This window comes from Pezoporus flaviventris, unplaced genomic scaffold, assembly GCF_033815535.1.
Source record: "Pezoporus flaviventris isolate CSIRO_AGI_PZ_B2104156 unplaced genomic scaffold, CSIRO_AGI_Pfla_v1 ptg000001l, whole genome shotgun sequence".
NCBI classification, from domain to species: domain Eukaryota; kingdom Metazoa; phylum Chordata; class Aves; order Psittaciformes; family Psittacidae; genus Pezoporus; species Pezoporus flaviventris.
The window spans coordinates 56844983-56866806 of NW_026892549.1; the positions used below are offsets into that span (position 1 = coordinate 56844983).

The following is a 21824-nucleotide window of genomic DNA, read 5'->3' on the forward strand; positions in this document are numbered from 1 at the left end:
TCAGCCTGTGATTCCCTAGTGGGATGTTTGTTTGTTTCATTGCTCTTTTATTAATGCACAAAATCTGGCAAATCATCAATTATTGTTCTCATACCATGAAATACTGGTTTCTGCTCACCATGGTAATAGCCCATGAATGTGAGTGCTCACTTTGTGATGGGAAGGACCATAAGAGGAAAATGGGACAGCAATTCTTCATAAGCCCCTTTATCCGATCTCTGTGTGTAGATTTGTTATTTCAAAGGGAAAAATCTGTGGCAGTTTCTGCTTCTGGTTTTCAAGACATGTGTAACTGGTCAGAAAAAGTGAGGATTGGTTTGGTTGGCTTTTCATTTTGTTTTCTTTTTGTCATTTTTAATTTTCACAAACATTTGTGCATTCCTCTTTGTCATCAGAATCCCAAAGTTTAGAAAGGAACACACTTCAGTTCCTTCAGAAGATCATTACCACCTGTGAGCAACTGAGCTCCACAGGCAGTTCTGAATGATGGTGAACTGCTAAATTATTTGTATTGATTTCTTTATCAGGTTTTAGTTTATATAAAATAAATTACTATGATTTAGCATGATTGCTTTGTTCTTTTCTTCCAGTGCCTAAAGGGGGCCTACAAGGACACTGCAGAAGGACTTTTTACAAGAGCATGTAGTAACAGGACAAGGGGGAATGGCTTTTACCTGTCAGAGATTGAGATGAGCTTTTAGGCAGAAGCTCTTCCCTGTGAGGGTGCTGAGGCGCTGGCACAGGGTGCCCAGAGAAGCTGTGGCTGCCCCATCCCTGGCAGTGTTCAAGGCCAGGTTGGACACAGGGGCTTGGAGCAAGCTGCTCTAGTGGAAGGTGTCCCTGCCCGTGGCAGGGATTGGAGCTGGATGAGTGTTAAGGTCCCTTCCAAAACAAACCATTCTGTGTTTTTTACTTGAATTTCATACATCTGTGGACTTCAAATGGAAAAGGTATCTTTTTATAACGTGGTTTACTCACAACAAAGTCCAGAAGTACCTGGCAGCACCAGTGCCGTCTTAGCCCCATTTGCAGTGTGCACACAGTGCACCACCGTGCCTGCCTGCAGAACACTCACTGCTGTTTTAGCATTATGTAATGTTCAACAATTTGCAGTGTGCTCCCAAAGATCGAAGCTGTGTACAGCATTCCCATAACTCAGCAGAATCAATTGTTGTTACTCCTTGGTGTGCTGTTTGAAACTAAAGCGTTGCTGATTCCTCCATTATTGCTTCATTAAAATGATGAGATTTGTCTGCAGCAATTTTCTGATTCCTGCCCCCCCACCCCCCCCCCATGCAGGCTCCATACAAAAGCTGTCTGATTTTACATGGAGCAGTCAAAAGAGCCTATTTAAAGAATTCATCCTGTTTCTTTTTAAAGCAATGGGGTTGGTTTGGGTTTTTCCCCTCATGCTGCCTTCTTTGTTTCTTTGCCAGGTCGCATGCTTTGGGGAGGATGTGTATTCTGCCTTCCAGAAGGCTATGCTTGCCACTGGGTTTACATTCCCTAAGGAAGGAATTTTGATTGGAATCCAGGTGAGTCCTGAAAATCAAATCTGAGGAAGGACTGACACAGAGAAACTCAGTAACTGTTGCCTTGTTTTCATTCAAGTGTATGGCTTAAATGTGTTTCTCGGCAATCCATCTTGAAGAAGATACTCTTGAGTTCAGAGTAATGTCCTAGCTAGAACTCAGAGCCCCTTCCTTGCTTTCTCCCAGATGGGCACCCTGAGGATGCTACTTTCCAATCCTAATATATAAACTCCCTTCATATGCACATTGTCTCTTGCCTTTTGGAAACCAGTCCTCCTCCATCCCCCCAGAATGGTGAGGCAGTTTCCATACTGCAAAGCTAGACCTGCTGAGCTTTCCATTTCATTCCAGGCAGACCTGTAGCCTCATCTGACTATAGAAAACATGATATTGCCATCATGCCCTCAAAACAGGTTGCCCAAGGAAGGTGTGAATGCTCCATCCCTGGCAGTGTTCAAGGCCAGGTTGGACAGGACTTGGAGCAACCTGGTTTAGGGGAATGTACCTCTTCTGTCCATGGCAGGGGGGCTGGAACTGGATGATCTTAAGGTCCTTTCCAACCCAAACCATTCTGTGATTTTATGTTTTTAGGGTGTTATGGGATAGTTTTTGGTGTTTATATATATATACTATAGTTATAACACTGTCAGGCAATAAGACCTCCACCAGGTACGATGCTGTCATGATCCTCTCCTTGCTGGAGTCATGGTGGGAATATATTTGAGTGCAGTAGGGCAAGGGATTAAAGGACAGCAGTCTTCACCCTGCAGCCTGCTTTCCTGGCTGCCTAGAGGCATGGCTGCCACTATTCCTTTCCCTGTTTGGTGATGGTGCATGGCCAATATTGTTCCCTCCCATGCAGCTCCTGTCAGCTAGGAGTCAGTAGCTCAGAAAAGAAGGACCAATGCTACATTTGTGAAGTAGTGTTTCTGGTTTCTGTATCTTGCCTCTTTGAGACTTCCTCTCAGACACATGTTCTGCAGGTCCAATGATTCCATACCAGAGTAGAGCTTGGACTTTAGGGGGTTAGGTATTACTGCTTGTAAGAAGCTTATGTCCTACAGGATTGCATAAAGCCAATAAAACAAAAAGAATAGATGAATTTTCCTGTCAGACAACTGGGGTGTGAAAAATGTGTTGGGCTGCCTGTGCCAGCAGAGGATGTGAAGGAAGTGCATGAAAAGTGACCAGAATGGAACATGACTTCTGCTAAGACAGATTACTGCTTTGTCCTTAAATATACACGTGTGTACACACATCTGCAGATTGAAGCTGTTGCTCTAAGATACCTCAGGTTAGCAGAAAAGTCTTTGCTTGCTGCCTAGATAAAGTGTAAAAGTTCAGTATGAAACTCTGGGCAGTTGTTGCTGTATGTCTGCTGTATATCTAATCACTGCACATTTTAAACCAGAATTTGAAAAAGGGGAAAATAAAAGCCAGGAGAAGAAAATAAAAGGATAGAGCTCAGTGTTTAAAATTTAAGCTTATTTTCCTTATAGCAGCTAAAAGTGAGCAGGCAGCAGAGAGTAATTTTAGCTATAGAAAGCATTTATGTAGGTTCTGTGTCAGTATCTGCTAAACTGAGCCAAATATTTTTTGTACAAAGGTCTTAACAAAAATAAGAAGGGGAAGGAAAAGGTAAAACAACCCCAAAAGCTCAACCTCCCAAACCTTTTAAAAGGAACAAGATTTTGTCCTCTTTAATGAGTGGTTTACAGTTCATTTTCTTGAAAAAAAACCTTGGAAACAACAGATCAATCACATAAAGGTCTCTCTTCATCTCAGCATATTTCTTACATAATTAAACTCCAAAACAAGAACTGTAAAGTTAATGCTGAGAACCACGGATTGCTCCCTCACAGCTCTGGAGTTTGTCACCTACCTCCTTTTCAATGGTTTGTTTTGAAACAGAGGGGAAGCAAAGCCTTGTAAGAAGGGAAGGTTGAAATCCTGACCTAGACCTGAAGTGTAGCCTATGAGTGGTCTTCCTTGAATATTAAGGGCTGGAGAAAAGGGGAGCCTCTCACTGCAGAAGCAAGGAATGGGGCATAAGGTGGGTTGTGAACACCGGCAGCCTTGTTCTCATTTTAATCACAAACATGGGGTCATTTACCTCAAAGAGGCAAAGCTGTCAGTGTATCCTCAGAGGGGAAATACAGTCTTAGAAGGACAGATGCCAGGTCACCCCTCTCCACAATCAGTATTTAAATGTCATTGCTGTGAGGGGGTGACAGGGTGGAGGTGTCTCCCCAGGCAGAGGTCCTTGGCTTTCTAACTGCAGGATGGTTTCTGCAAGCTGTTCTGCTTCACTTGCGGCTGATTCTTATCAGGACCACATACATCAGACCACTTGGTTGTCCTTGAGGAAGGTGCGATGTTCCATCTGCAGTGGATGGTGAATTCCAAACATATCCTGCTTTTGGAGGTTTCATTGCTCCATGACTAGCAGCTTGCTCTGATTTTCAGACTGGACTTCTAACATTTGCAGGCAGAGAAATAAGAAGCCAAATGGGTGACATGGTTTAGTGGGAGGTGTCCCTGCCCACGGCAGGGGGGTTGGAACTAGATGGTCTTAAGGTCCTTTCCAACCCTAACTATTCTATGATTCTATGAAATGGTCTTGAACTCTGTTTCCCTTAAAGGTGTTTAGACTCAACGTATTTGTGTTGTTTGGTATCCTGCACCTTGATTACGTTGAGGTGAGAGGAGGCTTCCTTCTTGAAGGCATCAAATAGATGTAGTTAACCATAGTAGAGAGGGAGATCTTGATTTCCTTGCAAATATTTCACTCTGGGGTAGTTTGCAAATCAAGGGTCCAATGACTGTGCTGTGATCTGCACTCCAAACAGGTTGCAATAATGAATCCAGCCTTACTGAGGGGCTCCCACATTGATGTGCTTACAGGTTGCAGTTCCAGTGGTAATCCTACTAGGATTATGTTGCTAACAAAGCAATCCTCCTCAGGGTCAAACAGGCGAGCACTCACTGAGGTCTGTGGGACAGCACAAGGCAGGTTGGGCAGCCGGCCAGGACCATGAGCGCACTGGGGTGTCCTTCCCTTGTGAGCACTCTGACATTGCATGGGTCAAGGTTCCACTGGATTTTAAAGGCCTGAGACTCTCCCATGGTAAACGGAGAATGGCTTTCTCATTAGACAGATGAATCTGTGCCAGTTTATACAAGTTGATGGTCTGACCTCTTTTCACAATCTGAAGAAATCCATGATGCTGAAACCCTGAGCCTGCCATTAAGCAATTTATATTTTATGCAAGAGGAGTTGAAAAGCTCATTTTATTTTCTTCCCTGATTGGGCTATTCAGTGATATCTCTGGGATGGAATGCGTCTGTCTTACATCTGTGCTGGTGACCACGAGATGCAGAAAGCATTGATGGAGTATTTTATTTTTAAATCTCAGCACTCCCAGTCTGTTGTTTCAAGGTAACCTTCTGCCTTGGTTCCTTACACAGCAGAGTTTCTGCAGGCTCCATGCTGCATTTGAATACAGGATTCAAGATTATCACAGGAGATGAGTGGGCTTCATTTTGAGTTGAATCTCAGTGAGAACTGGTGTAGTGGTATTGAATTAACTGAAGATGTAACCCTTCACAAATAGCAAGGCATGCTGGAGAGAGGTTATATGAGATAGAATGTTTCTGATAAAGGAAAAGGGTGCAATTCGCCTACAATAAATATCTCCTACTACATAAATCTGCTTGTACTTTTCACCTTTAGTAACTAATGGTTTCTTACACAGGTTCTTTCAGGGAGCTTGTAAATCTGAGGCAGCTCGGATGCAGGCTGACAGCTGTAATTTCTTTCCATGGAGAGGCTGTTTTATGTGTCACAAGTGTTCAGTACATGTTTGATAGAAGTTTATAATAGTGTTGTGAAAGCCTGACCCTGACCAGAAGGCAGAACCATTCTCTCTGACTGGGAAGCTGCCAACCCTCTCACATTGTGTATTTATATTTTCCAGTTAGTGTACAGAATGAGGTGGCTTTCAGAATAAGGCTCTTTGCAGAGTGCTCAGAAAACCCTTTTTGTTTCCCTTTCTTCGTAGGAAATCATTCACCCTTCAGAATATCAAAATATTGAGCTCTTACCCATAAAGGTTAAGCTATGAATAGCTCCAGCAGTGACAAGGGAGCTTGCAGTAATCTTACTTGCAAATGGCCATGCTAGGCTAAGGGTAAAAGCAAGGTTTGCCCTGCCTTGGCGTTGAGAAGTGCATGTGTTGCATCCGATCTTTGCGTTGCTGCACCTCCAGCATCCTGAAGAATGTTATGCTGGGTGCAAATTTTCACTCACCTGTAGCTCCAAAATGGTTTGTTCAAGTGCAGATGCCTACATGAGGTCCTCTTATCTTTACTTCCAAATGCTGTTAGGTGTGGGTATGTATTATGAATTACATATTTCCTTTTTCCAGAAGTCCTTCCGCCCCAGATTCCTCAGTGTAGCGGAGCTGCTGCATAAGGAAGGCTTTAAGGTAGGTTCTTTCAGTTATTTAAAGCTAGAGTGTTTTCAAAATCTCAGATGACCTCAGCCTGCTACAGAAATGGAGAACACTGAAATTTATTTGGAGGTAGAGGAAAAAAAGATGTTTTTTTGAAGTATAAGAGGTTTTTTAGCCAAGTGATCCGTAAACCAGAAGTTTTCGTGATTGTTTAGTTGAACATAGGGGACTGTCATGAGGGAAAGAACAACCCTGGCTCTGCTGTCAGCCTACAGCCAGGATTTTGTTTTATAAACTTGTGGTTTAAGCCCAGCCAGCAGCTCAGCCCCACACAGCCACTCACTGCCCCCAGTGGGATGGGGAGAGAACTGGAAGGGTAAAAGTGAGAAAACTCATGGATGGAGATGAAGTAGGTAAAGCAAAAGCTTCCCACACAAGCAAAGCAAACCAAGGAATTCATTCACCAGTTCGCATCACAGGCAGGTGTTCAGCCATCCCCATGAGAGCACGGCTCCATCACCCATAACGGTGACTTGGGAAGACAAACGCCATCAATCTGAATGTCCCCCCTTCTTACTGCTCCAGCTCTATGTGCTGAGCATGATGCCACATGGTCTGGGATATTCCTTTGGTCAGTTGGGGTCAGCTGTCCTGGCTGTGTCCCCTTCCAACTCCTTGTGCACCCCCAGCCTGCTGACTGGTAGGGTGGTGTGAGGAGCAGAAAACACCTTGGCTCTATGTAAGCATTGCTCAGGTGTACCAAAACCATCCCTGTGTTATCAACACTGTTTCCAGCACAGATCCAAAACATAGCCCCATACCAGCTGCTATAAAGAAAATGAACTCTATCCAGGCCAAAACCAGCATAAAACTCCTCTAAGCGCTCTACAAGATACAAAAATGCCAACAGGATGCCACATATGGTAGGGGGAGAGGAAGGGGAAGCCTTTTGTGTGGAGAAGGTCTTTCCAATGCTTCATCTTCAGTACTACTCCCAAGCTGCAGACAGCTTTTGGTGGTGTTTACATCCCTCTTGTAACTCTTCTGCATAATTTTGCATCCATATCCCTACTGAAACATAACTGACAACGCAGCCACAGAAGATTGGTGAGAGTATTTGAGTGCTATTTTCCTCAGTGGCATTAGTGTAGCTACTGGATTTATGGATTTACAGCTCTCCCTTTCAAAGCTTGGTGCCTAGGCCAAAAAAGAGCAAAATTACAAGAGGCTGAACTTAAGCCCTGTTGAATGTCAGAGGGATTTAGGTTTTACTAAGCCACTTAACTGCTTCTGAATGTGTTACGACCATTCATTGACTATCATCCATTGGCAAATCACAGACAACAGAGAGATGGGAAAGTCATGCTGTTCTCTGTGTGTGTCCCTGTGTGGAGAGACACCCTTGTGATGAAAAATGCCCTCCAAAATCAGCTCTGACAAGCAGGCTGTGTATTGGATCAGACCCACATGCAGTAAATGAACAGTTTGGGTATTATAAAGCACACAATAAGTAACCTTTTTTCCCTTAACAGCTTTATGCCACAGAAGCAACCTCAGAGTGGCTCAATGCTAATGGTATCCCAGCAATTCCTGTGGCATGGCCATCACAAGAAAGCCAGAGTCCAAGCCTCCCTCCGGTCAGGAGGTAGGAGTAATACCCACCTTGTCAAACTTGTGTTAACATCCAGGACCGCAAATAGAAGGGGCAAATTGCTGGCTCTATGAAGATCAATGATAGTGATCTAACGGAACTTCGGAGTGAATCTAAAAGTCTTGCTTTATCTGATTCTGTCTGGAATTGCCACAGCAGGGAGTTTTCAGCTTAGTTAATGAACATCTTATTGAACAACCCTGTTTAACAGGGCTTGGATGTATTGCTCCGTGTTACATTTTCACACAAGGATACATGACATCTGTATATTTTAGTCTCTAATGACAGTCATTCATGCCTTTAACAAAATTGTGCTGAGCTTCTTGCAGGCTGAATATTGCTTTGTATCACCTAAATAGAACAGAAATAAAGCCTGAACTCCTGAGCCACAACTTAGTGCCTTTAACTCCTCAACCTTCCTCGAGACTAAGCTCAAAGGAACATTTTCAGTGTTGTTTACCTCCATGGCTGTCTTATTCATCATAGGTTTCCATTACACAAGACACACTGTGATGCTTTCTTGTGCATTGTCTCTTCAGGCTGGTAAGGGATAGGAAAATAGATCTGGTCATTAACCTGCCTAACAGCAACACCAAGTTTGTCCATGATAATTATGTGATCCGGAGGATGGCTATCGACAGCGGGATTCCTCTGCTCACTAATTTCCAGGTACTTCCCATGTTGCTCTTTCTCCTTTTAGCTGTAAGAGCTTTCAAGCACTTGTGACCTCAGATTTCAGTGTGTTGGGACCCTCATTATCTCTGACAAATAGCAGCGTGCATGCAAACCATGGCAACGCAATGGTTTGAATGTGTATTCTTTTTGCTCCTATACAAAATAACATTGCTCAAAGTTAAACAGTGGCACAAAATGAAGACAATCTTGAGTCCTGTAGTGCAGCTGTAATTGTTCCTGTATCATTTTGACTTCTGAGCAACCTTCTTGCAAAGGATTGCCTGTAACATGTTTAAATTATGCATAGGAACAGTTCTTTTGTGGGATGTTTTTCCCAGGATGGTTCTTAAGCCTTACAGCAGGATGTAGCAAGGCTTTCTTGAATGAGCCTTGGGGCAATCCAGTTCCAAAATGCCATCCAAGTGGAATTGCTGCCTGTGCTGTTGTAGTCCCCAGTTGCCAGTCATTGTGTGTTTGTCGATCCTGATAACCCCCTTTCATATACTGATAGGGGAAGAGATATTTAGTAATGCAAAGTGGGACTCCTGCTGCCAACAGTGCCTTGACTTCCTTTGCAAATGGCTTTGACTGTCACAAGAGCCTCATCTGGCTCTCATTAAGCACAACAGCCAAATTCCCATTGATTTCAGTGGGCACTGACATGGAACCCAGTGACTTGAACTGGTGTCCAGCTGTGCGAAATCTTCTGCTGTGATTGGAGTGAGTGGAGAGCATAGAGAATGCCAAGCTGCAAATTCATAGGCAGGATAATGCCAAACATCATTAGCAGGAATGGAAATCGAAGACCCATCCTTTGCCTACCAGTGAAACACACACTGACAACCAAAGCAGGGGTCCCCATCCAGAATTGATTACCACACCTGCTTGATGCATTTCATTGAACCCTTTTGATGGCGGAGTTTTAATTCCCTGAGCTTGAGAGAGGAAAACAACCCTGTTTTCTCTTTAAGGCTTGGGCTGTAGGAGGAAACAACAGCTCTCATGGGACAGAGCTGTCTTCCCAAAGCAGCCCAGCACCTCTACATTTCTCCAGCAGGACAAGCAGGCTCCAGAGGGCTGGAGGAAACAGCCATGAACAATCACCTTGAACCTGATATTGATTTGGAGGGACTCAAGGACTGAACCTTCACAGGGTAGTTTCAGGGTGACAGTGTAGAAGTGTGGACCCTGCTCTGTTACTCACCCTTCTGCAGAAGGCTTTGCAATGCTCAGTCCTCCTCTGCTTTATATTGACAGGTGACAAAGCTTTTTGCTGAAGCTGTCAAATACTCTGGGAAATTGGACTCCAGGAGTCTCTTCCACTACAGACAGTTTGAAAATGGAAGTACTGCATAGAAGAACTATCTCCAACCTTCAGTCTTACTGCTTCTGGCACCACAAAACAGAGGGGTTCTCACATCAGTCATGTAACTGATAATACATAATACATAACCATGTATTTTATACCATCTGTGCTGATTGTATTTCCACCTCACATAAGTAATTCCTAGCCAATACTTCAGATGGCTCAGTGGAAAGCCATCCTCTACGCAGCCGCTCCATCATCTTCTTCCCATTTCCACAGAGGATCAGGTATTAATTACTTGCTAGGTCCAGTCACCACCATAGGAGAGGAGATGAAAGGAGATACAAATGATACTACATGGGCTTGGTTCCTTCTTTTCATAACCAAGACTGCTCCTCCTTAGAAATGCCTTCCTTGGGCCTGAACTCCCAGCTATTCTCATGCTGGACTACTAGAGCCTGGCCCCAAACTCCCATAGAAAGACACGTATTTTTCCCTTTCCATTGCTGATTATTGAGGATGTTACGACTTTATGTAACAAACAGTCTGCTGTTTGATCCACCCAGTGGTACCATGGATACCTGCCACAATGATATATGATAGGAGCTCTTTAAAGGCAGGGGAACAGGAATTCCCCATGACTCCCTACAACAGCTGACAGACTTTATGCAGCTATGTTTTGCTTGGTTTGTAACCGTGGCCAAGAATCATCATCTTCAGCCTATAGATTTGATAGAGAAGAAGGCTGTTATGTGTGTGTCTTGGAATTGCTTCCAAGTTCTGCTCAATCCTTCAGGCTGTCGTTACCATTATTAATTCTGTTTCTGAATTCAGGTAGCTCTCTCTGTATCATAAAGGCTGTTTCAGCTTTGTATCAGGCTCCAGAAGTGGAGAACTCCCCCCAGACTTCTGTGTGTGGCTGTCCACCATTTTGTCATGACATGGGAGCTGGGTACCACCCAGCAGTGCTTTTTCTGAAGCTATCAGCTCTGAAAGCATCATAGAATACCAGGTTAGAGGGGACCCTAAGGATCATCTGGTCCAACCTTTCTTGGCAAAGCATGAGCTAGACTCGATGTCCCAGCATCCTGTCCAGCTGAATCCTGAGTGAGCAGAGGCTATGATGCCTTTGGGTACCATGGGGCTCTCTGAAAAATAGGTGCTAAGTGCCAAGACCAAATTTTGAACCAGGTGTGGACTTCAATTCTGATGTGGTTGATATCCCAAGTGCTCTTGTCATGGGCATTGCTTCAGTACTAACTCTTGTGGTGAACACAGCCCTGCCTGCCATGCGCAGAGCTTTGCACTGTTAGAGGTGTTACTGAAAAAAACAAAACAAACACACAAAACCCCAACAACAAAAAAAAAACAAACCAAAACCCATGCTTTGGGCAGAGGAGCCCAAAGCCATCAGTGTTCACCCGTTCAGTTGTGAAATGCATGTCTAATGGTGGTTGGAGAAGCAGCATGGAAGTGCATCCTGCATGTTATTTTCAGTGGCAAAAATCCCACTAACAGCTGGTGTCATCTTACAGCCCCCCACCCTGCTTTATCTCTAGGAGTGGAGAAAACAACAGTGCAACACATCAGAATTCTCTTGTTCTTCCTCTTCTATTTTGTCACTTCTCTTGTGAGCTGAAAATGAAATAAATGCCTTGGATTGTGACAGCTGCTCAGCTGGAATTCTGCATGGCCTGGATTCTCCTGTTTATTTCTTTAAGTATTTATTTATACAGTTTTAAGTATTGATGAGCACTGGCCTGATGAAAGACCATTATTCTTGCGTTTGACAGTGAATGCATCATTTAATGCAAAGCTGCTGTGTGCCTCAGGTGAGGAAGCGAAGGGGAAAGAGCAGCAGGACAAAATGAATACTCTTCCTCTTCAGCTGCATGTACACAAGGGAAAGGAGGAGCCCTGGTTCCCCAGGAGGGACAGTGAAATGTAAATGAGGAGCCAAGTGATAGAGCAGGGGGCAAGGAAACATCGGAGAGATGGGAACTTTAAAGAAGGGGCTGTCAGTTTTGGAAAATGGGAAAGCCTTTACTGCTTCTAATTCAAGTTCTTAAACATTCTCCTGCCTATACCTGACAGTGTCAGTGTATGTGTATCTGCGTATACATAGCACCATAGAATGGTTTGGGTTGGAAGGGACCCGCAAAGCTCACCTACTCCAACCCTGTGCAATGAGTAGGAACACCTTCAACTAGCTCACGTTGCCCAGAACCACATCCAGTCTGGCTTTACACATTCCTGTTGTTACTTATTGCAGCAGCTGCAGATACTTAAACTGCAGCTGCTTTGGTGTCCACAGACTCTCACATAATTAGAGTGGAATTTAGTAGAAAAATACACCAGGTCTGAATATGTACTGAGTACTCTGTAATTATGTAGTGATAATGTTTTGTTTCTGGTGCTAAACACTGGTCACTTCCCCACTCTCCTGAAGCAGGTGACACTAATGTCCTTCCACCCTTAATCAGACCCATCTGTATCTACACTACCCCCTGTGCTGTCTTTTCCTCCACCTCCCTTTGGTGTCTCATCCACTTCCCCAGTTCAAGAAGCTCTTTTTGCTCTGACTGATGCAAGATGGAACTCATAACTCCTACCATGGGCAAAAGGAGCCAAGAAACCATCTTCCAGTTTACAGTGTGCAAACATTTGAGAGCTGGTTGACTTTGTTTCTCAGTAAGCTTTCCTTTTTTGTGTAATGAAGGTATGGACACTATAGGGAAAGATTTTGAGGTATCTATTGTTGGGATCAGTGCAGAGCTGAAAAAAAAGGTTGCAATTAATATCCTTTGTACAAAGCTCAGCATTGCTTTCAACAGATCTTCTTTATAAATGTCTGTTTCTTATTAATCTTGGGGAGGGTGACAGTAACAGATGAAAGGGGATGCTGTTCAGAGCAAGAAATTCACTAATCTATGAGCAGTCAAGTAACTTTATTCTTTTTTACTGTTGATAAAGAGACATATGAAGATGCGGGAGACAGTCCAGAGCACAGCTTTTGAGATAAGCACAAGAAAAGTTGGCAAGAGCCATGGTGAAATGTGAAGGGACCTGAGTTTTAGTAAGAGAGACTGGTTTCTTTTTCTTGGTAGTCAGCCTGGAGCCATAACTCTCCAAGTGTGCCAAGGGCTGGGAGGCTCTGGAGACTCTGTTTCCCAGGAGGCACTGCTTAATATTGAGGCCAGGCCCTTTACCCAGTTGATCACCTTCTTGGATTTACTCTTCTGCCATTAGCACCATTTAAATCACATGGAGATGGCTCAGGCAGCAGCTGCAGGGTTAGTAGCAAAGCAGTGGTAGTTCAGCATGTTGAAGGCAAGAAGAAAAGAATGAAAGAGAGTGAAGACAATTTATTGCTGCCTGGTAGAGGAATTAAAACAGGGAGATGAAAGGTTATGCTTTATATAAATGGGGAAAGAAATAGTAAAGAGCTCTAAGAAACCTCTTTACTCTGAGGCCACTTGAAACAGTGAAAATCAGGTTTCTGAAAGTCCTGGGAAGTAGTCAAGTAGGAAAGACACCATGATCTTGGCAGTGAGCAGAGAAATAAGTCTTGTTTGGCTTGCAGGTCTCTGAGTTTTCCTGGACTGGATATTGCCACCAGGCTGGAAGGCATCTTTTTCTCCTTCCCCCACATACCAAGTGTATTTTGCACTCTCAAGGATTAAAAGCCTATTTGTGCTTTGGTTCTCTGTGCTTGCATCAAAAGCATCTTGGTGTCTGGCTGGGAGCTTAGCACCTCCGTATCTTGTGATCCATAAAAGCAGGGAAGGGGTTGGAAGCTGGCACTATACTAAACCCCACAACCACAGTGTGTGTGCAATACCAGCAGCTGGATGCATGCCTGCTGCCTGTATCCCACTCAGATGTGAACAACCACTAGCAAGAGGGTGGGCTCATGCAACAGCCAAGATGAGGTGGTAAAAGGAGACAGCATCTCTGACTCCTGCTGTTTATGGTGTTTGTAACACCAAATTGTAGTTAGAGTAGCCCTGGACCTTGGGAGCCTTTCAGCAGACAGAATTAGTGCTGTTGTCATCTCAACAAAGACAGGAGGTGCTGCCATGCTGTATGAAGCACACGAACGCTACTGCTATAGCCAGGACATTGAAATCTGCTATTCTACAACTGTCAACTGCCAAATAGTACCCAAAGCTTCTGCTTTTAGTTCCTTCTGCATCCCAGTGTCTAACATAGCCTAATGTACTTTTTAGGGAATAATCTAGTTACGCTGTAACATTTGTTTCACCCTTACATTGAAGAGAATTTAAATATGAACCTTTTAATATATCCTAATTAAATGGAGAACATGATATTCTGTCATTAACTTGGTGTAGGCTAAACTCTTACCCAGCCTCATAATTAAGTTATATTGAACCCTGCAGACTGATAATAACAGCTGAGAGAAACTCAAGGAAGTTTGTCATAGATGAAACTGAGAGACAAAACCATTTGTTAAGAATGATATTCAAGCTTAATGATAATGTACTTTGGGGAAAAAAGGAATAATTGCTAGGGAGCAATGTTAGTGCTTTGGGATTACCATAATCTTGGATAAATGCTCTGGATCACCAAAAAAACAGTACCCAAGAGTAGCAAGTGCCTCTGTTTCACGGGGAGCTGCAAGAAGTGCTAAGAGTTTGTAGTTCTGGCAGAATTCTTTCTCCAAGGGAAAGTTTCTTGTTATTAAAGGTCAAGTTTTTTCTCCTATAACATGGAGTTTCTTCAGCTCTGTGGATGTGGTTTTTTGTCAGTCTTCAGAGTTGCTTACACTACTGCAAAGCCAGCATAATGTTGCTGTGCTGATTTTTACAGTGCTTTTAACCTCTGGTATAAATGATTGCCCAAGATACTCATTGTAGAGAATCAGGTGCCTTTGCAGGAAAAACTTTTGCTCTTCCAGCTCTAGACAATCTTGTTCTTTTTCCTGACTTCCTGAGCATTACTAAATGCTGCCAAGCTCTTGCCCTTCAAGATCTCTTGTAGTAATGAGACCTCATTATAGCTTAAAACAGCCCTCTGCTATTCACTGTCTTTGAGAGGCATTACAATCCATCCCCTCATGACAGAAGCACTTGGAACAACTCTTAGGAAAGTGGGTTATGTTCTGACTAAGCATCATGGGGCATGGGTTGAAGTGTTTGCTGCCTTTCAGGATTCATGGGAGACAGAATGCTGGAGGGGAAGAAGTCAAATATGACCTTGAGGGTCAAACCTGAGCCTTTAGTCAAGTTCTGAATGCATTGATGTGGCCAGCTGGAAGCAAATACATAGTGTGTTCTTACTGCCAGCAGGTCTGAGTTCTTAGTAATAAGCATTGAAATCTTTCATAGTGGTCTTCCAACAGCTATAAAGGTACCAGTATTTATCTAGTTTGCAACTTGGCCTGAGCTGTTGATCCTGAAATGAGGGCCTTGGCAACTCTGTGCCATTTATATCTCATTTGAATACCCAAGCACATGATGCTCAGCAATACTACCTCATGGGGAATCCCTCCTATGCAGTTTTGATACAGACAACAAAACATGGTTGGCATGAGGTAAGCAAAAAAGTAACAGTGTGAGAAGGAAGTATATGCCCATGTCATCATGGACATCAGTAACGTATAGTAATGCCATTCACCATCTGAACACTGTGCAAACCACACAGAGAAAATACAGGCTCCTAAGAGCACTTGGGCACAGATAGAGAGTACAGGGGAAGAAGGATTGACATTGAAGTTGCTGGGCAAATCCCAGATTACTGGCTTTCATTTGTTAGTAAATGCTTTTAAGTCATTTCTGGTAGATATGATAGTCTCAGAGGCTGTTATACTTTGAAAGGGCTGGAAGCTATTCCAAGTGCAAGGGAAGTCATGCTCTGCAGTTAGCTGGGAGAGAAACAGATGGGTGCAGCATCAAAATCAGAAATACCAGAGTTCAACTGATAGTCCTTCTCCATCCTCCTGCTCTCCTCATGCAGTTCAGGCTGGATGAGATGTGCTGCTAGGCATGTTTCTGTTTGAAACTGCAGCAGCATCTGATACAGAAAGAGAGTGAACGTGGGCCACAAGCAACATCTGCACAAAGCAAATCACCTGGCTATGCTGTGGTCTGAGCTACTACCACTGTTACTCTCCAACTACAGCACCTAAATGAGTGCATGACAAAACAACCACTTTCAATTTCTGTTTTCACTAGCATGAATATACCTGAAATGAAGCTGGAGACATCCAGCTGTTCTGAGATGAAAGTACCTCTGAACAGTTAATAAAGATCTGAGACCTCAGTGGAGAGGAGAATGGCAATTATATAAAAGCATATCCAAGAGTTCCTCGAAGATTGCATTTCTGTCCTGTGGGATCTAAACTTGGCACAATATCACTGTTCTGTATATTAGTGTGAGCCTAGGCATCCTTAAGTAAAAGCTGATATGTTTTTAAATTAACTGCAGGAAAACCAGCCTCAACAAATTCTGCTCACTATCTGCCATCAGGAAAAGCCTATTAACAGTAATTGCTGGGGCTTTAGTTTTCAAAGAAGCCATAATTAGATTTTATTGTCTCATAAGTGATTAGAATTAATTGCTTCCACACTAGCTCTGGTGCTCTTTATCTGCTTTAAACTGGGAGTGGCTCTTCTGCAGAATTCCTTCATTTACCACAATCCTTTTCTGTTATGTTCCTTGCCAAAGAAAATCCATTGCAAAGGCTCTTCACTCTAAGGAATTCCTAGAAAGTGGCAGGTGTTGATTTAATACATCTTCTTCAACAGATCAGGATTAACTAAACAGAATGGGTTCTCCCACTGTTCAAACATGAATGTTTGTCAGAGAGGAGGGTGAGAAAGCCAATTCCACATTAGTTACACAGAGGGCTGTGTGTGAATTCTCTTTTAAAAGGTTTTCTGGTGCCAATCTGAGAACTAATCCTGTGTCGAGGGGAGGATGTATTACAGATTTACCCATATGTTACAATAAATAATGACAGTTGTCTTTAGCTGCTGTTATGCTGATTTAAGACCCTTTTCTCACAAAAAGGGCTTGAGTCTGACCTCCCAATCATTAGAGCTGTGACTTCTGTTAAGCTTGATTTGGACGCTGGGTGGCACTTGCAAGTCCTACAGACTTCCTAAAGGGCTACAGTATGCTTTGTTGGAGACCGCCCACATGTCATTCTCTGTCCATAGACATTCCTTGCCGGTTGGGATTTGCCCAAGCAGAACCCCTGGCCACTGGACTTGCAACATTATTCCCCCTTTAGCAATACTCTCCTGTAAGGGTGTTTCTAGCCAGCACGAAGGGATCAAGGTGTAACCCCTGGTCTCCACCTATTACACGACCTTCCTTTCGCTGCTCAGGGTTTGAGTTTGTTTTCCCTTCATGCACAGTAACTATTTGCATCAGAAGGTATTTGGAAAAGGAACTTGCTTTTATCCTGCATTAGTTCTCAGGTACTATGTGGCCAGGCCAAGGTCTCAAGCCTCATGTCCAAATGAATCTAAGCCATCAAAACACCTTCCAAAAGCTGCAGGTTAATGACTGTGCTCAGCAGCAGTGCCCCTGGGGCTTACCTGAAGAATAGGTCTCATCTTCTCATGACTCTTCTCGTGGGTCACTCTCTGAAACACAAATCCCACAGCCTTTCCCTGCCATGCACGGTGAAGGTGTTTGGACATGTCTCTGATATTAACCCCTAGCAATGGGCAGCTGTATAAATCCACTTATGCGAAGAACCTAATCCAAATCCAGCCTCAATTCTACCCTGGTGAGAGAATGACTTAGAGGATGCCCGCATCCTTTGAGGGCACTGTGTAAGGCATCTGGTGAATGGGCTTGCGTAAGAACTGTATAGATAGAATACTACAGTGCTTAATACAGTGTGACTTCACTCTTAGGCTGTATTTTTAGGGGGTTGGAGTGCTTCAGAGGATACATTTATAATAAGGACATGTTTTCTCTGAATTCAGGATGCTGCTTTTATGGAAAAATCCTATACAAATTTTGTACACTTGTCATTATACAAATTATAGAGAGTATGAGGCCCTTTGTTACAAACCTTGAGAGTTTAGCGGACAAAGACTTACTCCCTCTGAATTGTGCTAACTTCTGGAATTGAATGGATTTAATTTAATTATCTCTCATGGAAAGTTATCACTGTCTATTCAGCTCCAGGATACAGCAGAAGGTAGGAGCAATTTGCGCTGCAGAAATGGGAGAATTAGCATGTAGGTAGCGTAGTCACAGGGAATTGATGTGAACAGTGTCTAGTCCAGCTGAATTACTTTATGTATGTGAAAATATTAATGAAATGGATTTCATTAAAGTGTGTTAATAGCAGCAAAGAATGCTCTCAACTTCTCAGTTCAGCAGCTATATGTCTATAGGTGCTTGCATAAGGAAAAGCCTCAGGAAGGCCAGGAGGTTGTGCTCTATAGTGACCCTTGAAAGGCTGCATGGGAGAATGTGTACTTACAGCATTTCATAACTGATAGCACCACACATCACCTTGATCCCAGCTGGAGGGGATCACAACCTTGCACTCCTCCTCTAGGATGCTGTGATTTATGTTTCCCTCCTCTTATTCCCTGGGGAAGCTGGATGACCAGCTCATCAGGTCTGTCTGATCATAGCTGCTGCTCAGTGGTTTCCTTATATGCTCATGGGTGGCTTTATAGGGTGAGGGAAGATTTTTTTCTCCAGGCATGTAAATTGTGCCACTAGCAGCAATTCACCTTCTCTGCAAACCTGGCTCTGGGCAAATGACTCCTCTGAAGGACTGATCTGCTGTTCCTGGGGATGTACACCTGGTAGTAAGTGTAACCTAGCAGCTGGGTGCTAATGAGGGGTAATCCCTCTGATGACTGCTGCCTTGAGCAGGTCAGGAGTTTAAATTCATACCTGGGGTTGCAGAGATCTTTGTTACTCTGGGTAAGGATCACAGAGGAAACCTGCTGAGATTTCTTTGCTGGCTGGTTCCCAAGTGCCCTGGACACATCTCTTCATCCGTGGTACTTCCTGCAGGCTGCCGTGCTGGCGTGCCCCAGTGGGTCCTGAAAGGGGAAAGTATTCACACAAAGAAATCTTATTTCTTTCCATGGGCTTATTTCAGTGTTTCTTTTTTAGAAAGAATACAAGAAAAGAGGAAAAATATTTAAATAATACTTTCTGGATCATTTTTGTCTACAGTTGTGTTAAAAAACAAAGAAAGAAGCTCCTAAAACCAGACTCTCCTCATAGTAACCCAGGTAGCAAATAGTGCCACTTTGGTAAATGTTACCATTAATTTTTCAATAAATTACCAATTTATACTTCTGAATGTGGTAATAAAAAAGAGATAGAAGGACAGAAGAAGGGGGAAAACTTGGGAGGTTTATGTTTACTGCCAAGCATTTGGTTTTATGTTGATCTCATGGAAAGTAACTGTATATATCATGATAATTGACTTCACCAAGTGCCTTTGAAGAAAAAAGCTTTGCTACAATAGCATCTTGTGCTAGAGAAGGTTTTTTTCACTAAGTAAAACATTCTCTTTTGAATCAATGGTTTAAGCTTTTTGCAGTGTTCCTATTTTGTCATTCATTTGCCCAGTTGGTGGCTGAGAACAAGCAAGGTCATGGCATAAATAAAAGCAGAATGTTTATAGCTCCCTTAAACCCCAAACAAATCATCTCTTATCTACCATCACTCCAGCCTGAGAACTTTGTGGGGTGAAGGCTTCCCCCACACACACACACTTCCAGCTGTTTGCTTGTTGCCATTTTAACTGTAGTGATTCACAGGCAACTCTTCTGCACTCCTGATCAGGGATTTTGATCCACCAGACTTCTGAGGGGCCACCAGATTCTTCCTGGGACAGGAAATAAGGACTGTCAAGCAGCTGAGAGTCTGAATTTTTCCATCACTTAACACAACAAAAGCAAGTTTCATCGCTGATCTATTTTGGAAGCAACATTTGTGGCAGTTCCTCTCTGAGTCAGTCAGAAGAGCAGAGGATGGGATTGTGGCAGGCAATAAACAGCCCTGCTGCTACTATAGGGACTTTAATTACTCACATCATTCCAGGTGAGACCAATGGAGGTTGGCAGCAATGCCAGCTCCAACACAACTGTGAAGGATTTATTTTTCTCAATGAGGAGTGGAGAAGGCTGTAAAAATACTGTACAGGGTTGGCTAATAAACTGTATTTTATTAGCCATCCTTATTATGAGTGTTTATAAGCTAGTGTGCTGATAGGCATTTTGATGAGATAGTATTCCTTCATTGCAATTGTTTTGGGATTACAAAACAAAGCATAGATAGGCCAGAAAGCTGGAAAACATAGCATTTGCATATGTCAGGTCAAGATTTATAGGCAGATAGTGAGTAGTGAGCTTGGCAGCAGCTACTCTAAATTGTTACAGTGCTGGCATCGTCAAGGCATTTGTGGCTTGTTCTAAGCAGATTGCTAGTGCTGATTTGTGGATGTTGGTAATTGAGAGGAAGATGTACGTGCTTTATCCATGGATCTCCTTGGAACATCTTAGGCTATAAGCTATGATAGCAGGCCAGTGATCTGGCTGCGTTCCCTTCCTCTATCCCTGGTTCTTCTTAGGGTAGACAGCCTCCCCATGCCTTCTGATGTAACAAGCCCCTTGCAAAGTTAAGACTTAAACTTGGGGGGTTTGATTCCGATTCTAACACCACCAAGCTCTACTGTGGTTTTCTTTGTGTGGAGTTACAGCACAATTCCCATTTCGTAGTGCCTGCTTAGCAAACTGGCATCTGGCAGGTTGGAGCCATTTGCTGGAGTGCTTCCAGCCAGTAGTAGCAGTGCTCTTCCTAGAAATGATGCTTGGTTAGGGTTTACAATGTACTCCCCTCTTGGCAGCGTTACATCTCAGGCTGTGATACACCAATAATAACAGTCCTATAATCAAAGTAATGACAAGCTAGTGGGAAATTAAGGCTAATCTGAGAAGAGGTTCTGTGAAAATGCCTTTGTGCTTATTGTTTTTGGCTCTCTGTTGCCTTTCAGTCACCCAACCAAAAATGTGCTCTGCTTACAAGCAAAAAGGTTTTACTGATTTGTAGTTTTATTTTATTGTGCTTTCTTCTTGCCTTCCCCCTTTGCTGCCAAACCTGCAACTCCAACCAGATTTGCCAAGAATTATGCTGGTTTCTTTACTTTTTAGGTCTAATATCCAGTAGTAAATGTTCTGCAGGCAAGCCACATCCTCAGTGGTAACAGTGCCAGCCTGTTGTAGGCTGATCTGTCCAGTGTGTCCATGTGGTGCTCGAGTACAAGCTGTAAGTGATGCATGATGCATCACAAAGAAGCAACTTCATGCCACACTTAGCCCTGGTAGTGTGGCAGCTCTGACAGCCAAAACAGGGAAAAGGGCTGTGGAAAGCAGGGAGCATTAAGAGCAAGGGTCACCTAGGACCAAATTTGTCAGGAAATGAGGTATGTAAGGATGTAGGTCAGGGGAAGTTTCCTAATTGCATGCTTTTGTAAATCATGCTTTGTACCAATTTCCACTTTAGGAGTCTTAATCCCATTCAAACCTTGCCTTTTATTCCATTCCCTCCTTGATAAAGAGGAAAAACCAGGTATGCACTAATCTGTGGGAGTGCTGTAATAACACGTCTGTGAATATCCATGATAGTGATGAAGTTTCTGACTTCTGGCCTCCTGAATACTCTTGGGAAGCTTTCCATTAATTTCTTTAGGGCTGTGGAGATCCCAGAGGATTATTTCCCCAGATATGAAAGGATCAAATAGATTTGTGGCTTCTCTTCTTCTTTCCCTGAGCTCCCTCTCTTTTCATTGTTTGCATCTGGCAAAAGTAGCAAGAATACATATATCCCCATATTTTAGGACATAAGAATGGCTACCAGCCATCTTGAGAATGTAATGCCTTTATGAATGGCAAAGTAGGTGTTCTCTCTCTTTTGCCCTGAAACAAGTAGCATCAATGAGGAAGTCATCCAGCTACAGATGTGGTCCATGCTCCCAGACATCTCTGTGCTAAGGCAGGATAAACAGCATCCAATTGCTGGCTGAGCTGGTGGGGAAGTTGGATAGAGTGTCATTATGCTCAGCAGACTTTTACCAGAACACTTCTGCAGCATTCAGATGGATGATGGATACTCTCTCTGTTGTGAGGGCTTTTTTGTCTCCTTTTGGCAACATTTTAGAAATAGTATGTGACTACTCTGTTATTTTGAAAAGA

General features: G+C 43.3%; 1 protein-coding gene across 1 annotated transcript in view; it reads left to right on the forward strand.

Moving 5' to 3' along the window:
* CPS1 (carbamoyl-phosphate synthase 1) overlaps window positions 1–11280 on the forward strand; it is a 109024-nt gene extending 97744 nt beyond the window's left edge. The window contains exons 35-39 of the mRNA XM_061459519.1: window positions 1437–1535; window positions 5960–6019; window positions 7519–7631; window positions 8177–8306; window positions 9570–11280. Coding sequence (XP_061315503.1) covers window positions 1437–1535; window positions 5960–6019; window positions 7519–7631; window positions 8177–8306; window positions 9570–9668 — 501 coding nt within the window. The 3' untranslated portion in view covers window positions 9669–11280. The remainder of the gene's footprint in view (window positions 1–1436; window positions 1536–5959; window positions 6020–7518; window positions 7632–8176; window positions 8307–9569) is intronic.
* The last annotated feature ends 10544 nt before the right edge of the window (window positions 11281–21824 follow it).